Source organism: Labeo rohita, chromosome 6, assembly GCF_022985175.1.
Source record: "Labeo rohita strain BAU-BD-2019 chromosome 6, IGBB_LRoh.1.0, whole genome shotgun sequence".
Taxonomy (NCBI): Eukaryota; Metazoa; Chordata; class Actinopteri; order Cypriniformes; family Cyprinidae; genus Labeo; species Labeo rohita.
Genome location: NC_066874.1, coordinates 10292829 through 10300573, shown reverse-complemented (window position 1 = coordinate 10300573; position 7745 = coordinate 10292829). Strand labels below are relative to the sequence as shown.

General features: G+C 39.9%; 1 protein-coding gene across 2 annotated transcripts; it reads right to left on the bottom strand.

The window, feature by feature from the left end:
• Window positions 1-2560: 2560 nt before the first annotated feature.
• Window positions 2561-6525, bottom strand: pou3f3b (POU class 3 homeobox 3b). Of its 2 annotated transcripts, none has more exons than XM_051113378.1 (2): window positions 3896-6525; window positions 2561-3581 (listed from the first exon to the last, which is right to left on the bottom strand). In XM_051113378.1, exons 1-2 carry the CDS (start codon window positions 5105-5107, stop codon window positions 3468-3470), a joined length of 1326 nt encoding a protein of 441 aa, XP_050969335.1. In that variant the 5' UTR covers window positions 5108-6525; the 3' UTR covers window positions 2561-3467. The 2 variants fall into 2 exon arrangements, with proteins under 2 accessions (XP_050969335.1, XP_050969334.1); XM_051113377.1 differs by having other exon boundaries at window positions 3887-6522.
• Window positions 6526-7745: the final 1220 nt, after the last annotated feature.

Below are 7745 nucleotides of genomic sequence, written 5' to 3'. Positions count from 1 at the left end.
TTCAAATTACACATTTCTTCACTAATGTTTTCGATGTGAGTTCTGAAAAAAGTTTATGGCGTGTGAACCATTAGCATGTAGTAGTCGAGGTAGGCCTCTACTGTATAGCTGTATTCTGAATTTTCAGTCACTGGTCAGGTTGAAGCGTCTTTCCAAAAGTACCGGTGTAACGTTATATATTACTGTTACAAATATACACATATAGCTATTACAGTTACTTGGACTTCAGGACTTTAGGTAGTGTTAACACTTTGTTTGATAGATTATTTGATAGTGAGGCAATTGTGGTTTCTTTAATAGGTTTGGCAATAAAACATAATGGAATAAAATACATGTTATTTGGGCTAAAAGGTGGGTGTAGAAAAAAACGAGAACTGCTCAATTATTTATGAAAGACCCTCATACTTACAAATCTAAAAGGCTTATAATAATTTGAGCTGCCTTTAAAATAAAAATAAAAAAGTAAAAAAATAAAAGTAAAGTTTACCAAATAATTTGCGGCACAACGGTCTGAACCCTGAGTCCAGAAAAAAGAAAGAAAGAAAGGAACCTGGGAATTTTTCTAATCTTCGTAGTTCTTGCCTATATTTTATCAGCAGTGGATACATCCGAGCACGTGGGTCGAAAGTCATGTGACAGTACTATGGAGTTTAGTGCAGTTTGTCAGGAGCTTGCTTAACATATTCCAGGCCTCCTGCTAACTACAGAAAGCTAAATTGGAAAAAAATTAGTACATTAAAATACTACTTTTTTAATATTTATGCAATGCTAACACCCGAAAGAAAAATAGGGTTATTGGACATCAAAAATTATGTTGAAGACAGACCCCAAAAGATTTTTGTCCGGACATTTTGCTCTAAACCTAAAGTATATTTAATAAATAATACTGCAAACACCACGAAATTTAAATCTTCTTGCAGCAAACATACATTAGCCGGGTTTTGTTTTCTTACATTAGCTGATTTTTCCCCTCAAAATGTCTACATTTTAATTATGATTTAATTTAGCCTACTTCTCAATGACAGAATTTCTTTAACTCGGGTCGCACAAAATCAGTCTGAATGTCAGACTGGAACTCTTATTATTGGGGACAAAGAGAAGGGATGCATACTTCTATAACATTGATTGAATTTAGTTGCTAAGCAACTAGTGTATGGGAATTCATCCGCGAAATTTAAATCTTAGAGAGAGGGAATTGCACGTTTTGCTGAATAGTCATCCCAAGAAAAAGTTGAAGCGATCACACTGTCGTTTTCGCCCGCTTACAAAACACTTCGTTTTATGTATGAGGCCTAGCTCAGAATAATATTTCATCCTCAACATAATTAAGCTTACATGAATAATGTTAGAAATATAACATAAAATAATTTTATGACATGTTTATACCGACTAAAGTTTACAGCATAAATTACATTACATACAGGCCTATTTTTTTAGTCTTGGGAGTATTGGCAATCCGCTGTAAAATCAAGTAATCTGATTTATTTTAAAGAGCAAAACGCATAAGATGGTCTTTGCGAGACTATATACAAAAAAAAATAAAATAAATAATAAAAACAATTCCATATTTAGGTCATCACACATGCATGAAGCAGACGCGAAATTCACTGAGAAATTGAGAAATTCAGTTGTTGAAAAAAATATAAACTGCATGTTGTAATATTTTGCTATTCCTGAAGAACTCGACTGATCGAATGTTAAAAATGCAATAAAAACGCATGCATATGCAAAATGTCCGTAAACACGTGTTTTAGTTTTTAGGGTTATGTACAAGGACTATGTATTATTTAAAAAAGTGATTATTTAGCAATATTTTAGATAGATAGATAGATAGATAGATAGATAGGAAGGTTCTTGCAATAAGCAGACCAGTTTAATACTGAATAAAAATACGTCAAAAAAAAAAAAACAAAACAAAAAAAAAACCATGATGATCGGGTTGATAGAAGGCATGTGGATTTGACAGCTGGCGTGAACGCTATAAAACAGGTATACTACACAAAAGCGCTTGACACTGTAAACACTCCACCTCCACAAGCGATCAACTTTTCTGTGCTTTCCTCTCGTGAGATTTACTGAACGTTGCTATCTCTATTACTTGTCACAGAGACACATTTCATCCTGCTAACAAAATGGTTACACACTGAAGTAATTTACAGCGGTGACACTTTTGCTGGTTAGTCTAAGAGGAGAATGTTAGCTTAATAGAAATTCTAAAAGTTCTAGAAATGACCGAAATAAACTCCCGGTAATGCTTTTTATCGAGGCCTAAACGATTGTCACGTTCCACTGATCTATTTTTATTTATTTATTTATTTTAGAAAAATGCATTGTGTGAAATGTTTACATGACGGTTGTATTTTTTTGTACATCTCTATATTGTTGGCATAATAATAGAAAGGTGTGGTTTTCGAGAGTAATTTCTATTCTGCATGTCATAACATAAGGCTATTAATATTCAGCAGTCATCATTTTAAAATGCATTTGGCTAAATATTGCTCAAAGAGCATCCTAAAAAACTAGAAACATCTACGATCTTAGGCACAAGACACAATTTTGTTTCATTCTAACAAATTTATTGTTCTCGATCATCTCTTACGGAATCACTACTGAAATTAAATTACAATCAAATCATCACATCAAAATATACCCTTATTACCTACTGTCAAAGTCAGCTCGTGTAGATTTGTGCTCTTTTAAAAATGAGAATACAAAATTAAAACAAATAAGGTCAACAACAAAAACAGGGAAAAAACATTTTACACAAGTCTGGGGGGAAATAAATAACTGTTTGGAATAGTTCGTATGTATCCCGAATAAAATATTAAAACAAAGCATTTTAATGAAAAATATTAAGTAAATAATTCCGATCAGCATCTGATCTAATGAATCTATATTGCCGGCTTTACATAGTCTTGTTTATTAAAACCTACCAAAGAATACTGCTTGGAAATGGCAGCACATGAAAACATCCACAGCACCAGCTCTGGCCCACTTGGCAACGGATGTTCGCACAGAAGATTTTCAAAGAGGTGCAGCTGCGGAATATTCAGTCTTTTCAAAAGTCATCTTTGATTTAAATTTGTCCTCAAAAATCCACATAAGATTCAGTTCTTTACATTAAAAAAAATTCAAAAGATGTGATCTCAGAGATCAGAAACTGAGGGCAGTCTTTTGTTGTTTTTGTAAGGATTGGAAGGCCAGAAGAAAAAAAAATCCATTCCATATTTTTGGATAATATCAAACCATGCAGTCTTCTCTGCCAAGTTGGATGGAAGCTTCGTGGATGCCACTGTTCTTCGCATTGTTTCAGTTGAATTTCATCCCTTTGTTTGAGGTTTAATGTCCCATAACAACACACACAATTGCCTGCGTCTTTTGCCTCTCAAACAAGACATTGGTATAACAGGGTAGGGGGGCAAAGATTTTGTTGTTCATTGCTAATTTCTGTTATTTTTCAGTTGAAGTTAATGCGCCAATATTACCTGGTGGAACGAACTTGTAGTTGTCACCCTCTGGTCGCCCGGTTCGCTCGGCCCAGTTAAACTTGCATCTTTTAAGTAATCTACTAAAAAATGTCCCTGAAAGAAAGAGCAGACACAACCTTTTAGGTTAAGACATTTAAGGGCCTGGAAGAAGATTAGCGGGCGGTTTAGGGTTGGGAAGGAAGAGGGGTGATTTTTTCTTGTGAAAAAAATATATAACACATCTGCAGTCTCAATATTCCCTCACAATCACAGTATCAAAATGTTTTGCTATCTTGATGATAGTCTGTGTTTTATCAGATTAGTCATATATAAAATATTTTTTAGTCTTGTATGCTGTTCTATGTCTCACTGAACATTCGTTTGCAGTCCATGGAGGGGGGCGGTGTATCTGCACTCACATTGCCGACCTGAGAATATACATCCTCCGGCGTCTGCGGCACTCCTGGGGGCGTCATCCTTTTCTCTTTCTGTCTCCGATTGCAAAACCAAACTCTCACCACCTCCTTCTCCAGCTGCAGGTTGTCCGCCAGACTGGTTATCTCTTGGGCCGAAGGCTTGGGACATTTCAAGAAGTGACTCTCCAACGCACCTTTGACGCTCACTTCGATGGAGGTGCGCTTCTTGCGCTTTCTGCCCTGAGCCGCTATCTTGTCGATGCTGGTGGGGCTGCCCGTGGAAGAGTCTGCTTCCTCCAGCCATTTGTTAAGCAGCGGCTTCAGCTTGCACATGTTCTTAAAGCTGAGCTGGAGCGCTTCGAAGCGACAGATTGTGGTCTGCGAGAAGACGTTCCCGTACAGGGTGCCCAACGCCAAGCCCACGTCCGCCTGCGTGAAGCCCAGTTTGATCCGGCGCTGTTTGAACTGCTTGGCAAAGTGCTCTAAGTCGTCCGACGTCGGCGTGTCCTCGTCGGAGTGCGGGTCGTGGCTGTTCACTCCGTGGTGTGCTTGCTGGTGGTGTTGATGCTGGTGGTGATGGTGGTGGTGGTGGCTGCTGTGATCGAGCTCCGGGGTGTCGCCACGCACCAGACCCGGGTGTACTAGGCTTTGGCTGCCCGGCGGACTGAGCATGCCGTTCACCGTGAAGCCTCCAGGCTGCGAGTATATGAGGGACTGCTGCTGCTGCTGGCTCCCAGTTAGAGAAGGGATGTGGGCAGCGGTTGTGCTACCCCAGGCACCCGCGTGAGTCTGGTGGGGACCTAAATGTGGGGGCCTGTGATGCAGCGCAGTCCCAGAGTGCAAATCGTCTCTCCCCGAGTTATTTTTCACGTCCTGCTGCTGCTGCGGGCTGCCTGTCATTCCAACGGGACTAGACGACCAAGGCGATCCGGCTTCAGCTGCGGCCACTGCGGCAGCTGCAGCCGCCGCTGCAGCGTGAGGCAAGGACGTCACCCACTGGTGAGCGTGGCTCAGCATATGTCCCCCGTTGCTCGCTGCCATTGCGCCCTGCATGAAATCGCTTTGTACCATTTTAACCGCTGGGTCTCCTCTGTACCCACCGGACACTGAGGTTACCGCAGCACTACCCTGCTGCATCCCACCTCCGGAGTCCGAGTGCACGATCGAGCCGGACGATAATATACTACTGCTGGGTAGATAAGGGTTGGAAGCCGCTGTGGCCATTCCGCTAACCTTATGAATATGTTTGCTGATCACCCCCTCCCTTTTGCAGAAACTTTTTTAATGCAGGCAAATTATATCTCATGAATTATTCAAACTTTAAAAGTCTGGCTTGTGTTTTGGCAAACACCATCAACAAAAAGCAAAGAGAAAGATATTGTAGGCGAGAGGACGAAATCCGTCTCTTGAATAATTTGTGCATTCATATATTTCGAACATATGAATGACTGAAACGATAAATTCCACTTTTATGTCAAGCGTTGAAAACCCCTCCGAAAGTCAAACAGTCCTTCGATCTATATTTTCTTTTTTAAATGAAAAGTCTGAAAACAAAGAAAAATAAAAAAACAAAAAAAAAATTGTTTCAAAACTTTGTCCCGCAAGAAACTTCTGGCGCTTGAAGAACTTGTAATATGCCCTTAAAAATAATAAGTCCAAACGTATGTTCCGTTACCGAGTGGAAAAATATTAAACGTGGTTCTTCCTCAATTCTTTTGTTATTTAGCCGCAGCGATTTCACTTGCTCCGTCCCTTTATTTCTTTTCTTTTGCAGATTCTTTTATGGTGCTGTAAAGTCTGTCTCTTTGTTCTGTTTTGATGTGTTTAAACCTGCCAAACCGCTCCAGTTGAAGTACAATCCAGTATTACAGTGCAAAGCAGTGTTGCATGCCTTCTTTCTCATTCGCTTGTTCTCTCTCCTCTCCCTCGCTCACTCTCCCTCCCTCTCTTTCTCTCTCTCTCGCTGACAGTTAGCTCCGTCCCTCCCTCAGAGCTCGAGGACACACGAGTGTTTACCCTGTGCTGCGTACATCGTCCACGTCTTTTCCCCAAATGCAAGGAAGTCGGGTGTACGGCTCTCGTTGATTGGATAGCACCGGCGAGATTGACAGGTCTAGAGAACTCGCTTCAGGCACTTAGACCCCCCTTCCGGCTATTCCAATTGGTTGCTTTTGAATTTAAATAAATAAATCAAGATAAATGACTGAAAACTCTAAAGAATGTGGAAATATATGAATAAATCCCCATTTAAGTACAATTCCCATAGTTTTGGTAAATTATTTGGTGAATCATTGACAAGACAGTGTGACTCTTAGTGGGCTATTTCTCAGGGCCATAATAAAATAACAGCACATGGTTCTATAACCCAAGCCTTGGTTTGAATTTAGATAAGAGTGATGAACAGTGACCTCTAACAAATACAGCTGATCTTGTTGTAATTGAAATTTCGGAATAGGTCTTTTGTAAAGCCCCGAAATCTCACTGACTCCATGGAATCTGTGTTTACAACGATTTCACTCTTATTGACAAAAGGATGTCTAAAATATACTTTTTCTTCTAGCCTATCGGTTGCCATTTTTTTAGAACTTCGCTAAGCAATTTAATATAAATTACGCAATGACCATCGTAACTGCATCACTACTAACGACTACTACTATTTCTTATGAAACGACGGCCTCTCAAGAGTTAACGAGATGACTGTGCGATGCTTCCAAGCGGAAACAGAGAGTGCAAGGCAACTCAACACAAGAAAGGCATAGTGGCAACCAAAACGAATGCAAACTGAGCAGTCCTTTGGGGATTTGCAAGAAACGTCTTTTAATTTAACTACCAAGATCGACTAGCGATAGGGCAAATACGACAGTCAGTTTCAAATTTCGCGCTGAACTGTTTAGACGTTACCATCAGACCCCTACAACATATGGATTCACCCAGTGGTATAAATAAAAGTGCAAGTCCAAAGAAAATTTGAGTGATTGACATACGTTCCCCCCAGCTTCAGTAGGCTACAAGAGAGGTGTGACACTTGGTGTCAAAGGATCTCCTTGTTTATGAACTACTGTTAGAATAATAGCCTACACATCATAATAAAGACAGGCAAAACATACACGTAAACCAATGCACCATTTTACACCAGTAATCACTGCGAAAAGACATTTTGACAGAAAAGCTTATTGCAGATTTCATTCAGTATCGGTGTATTGGGTATAACAACAATGAATCAGGTTTTGTAGAAAAACCCAAGAGAGGACTACGCACTCCCCTTCCCAGAAGATTTCATTTGGATCAGACTCAAAAACCGAGAGAACCTCGTGGATTTGTTTACATTGAATGGCAAAGTAGGGCCACCGCCACGGGGCTGTCTATTCATTAATTTCCAGCAGATTTTGGTCTAAATTACTGCTATGCATTTCATACTGCTCGCTTTCAAAGAACGTCTCGTGCGGCCATAAGAAACGTGATAGCCAGTATGAGGAAAGGGATTCACTCACTCTGAGGAGTCAAAGCAATTTCAAATGTTCAAGCCTTCAACTTTTGAAGTTTAATGTTTTTATCTGAAAAGTAGGCTGTTTATTATTTATTTGTTTATGTAACAAGGTCCCCGTGTTCCCTGCTGGGGAGATCATTTGTTTTCTGTGCAAGTAGAGAGGGAAAAATCCCCAAGTATAACAAGAGACGAACAGTTAGTGCTGATTTTCATTTGCATAAATTTTCATATATTTTAGTGAAAATAATAGCGGTGCAGAGGAGAGCTCCGCTCAGTTGAGTCAGAGGGAAGAAAATCTTAGGAAGGACCAAAACGGAGGGAGAGAGTCGGTCACTGATGGACGAACAATGCAGTATTTGAGACATTTTTCCAGTT

Coding starts and splice junctions, on each gene's coding strand:
- pou3f3b (XM_051113377.1), bottom strand. CDS start 5,107: ATGGCCACAGCGGCTTCCAACCCTTATCTACCCAGCAGTAGTATATTA. Junction 3,582..3,886: donor TATATTCTCAGGTCGGCAAT/GTGAGTGCAGAT, acceptor TCTTTCTTTCAG/GGACATTTTTTAGTAGATTA.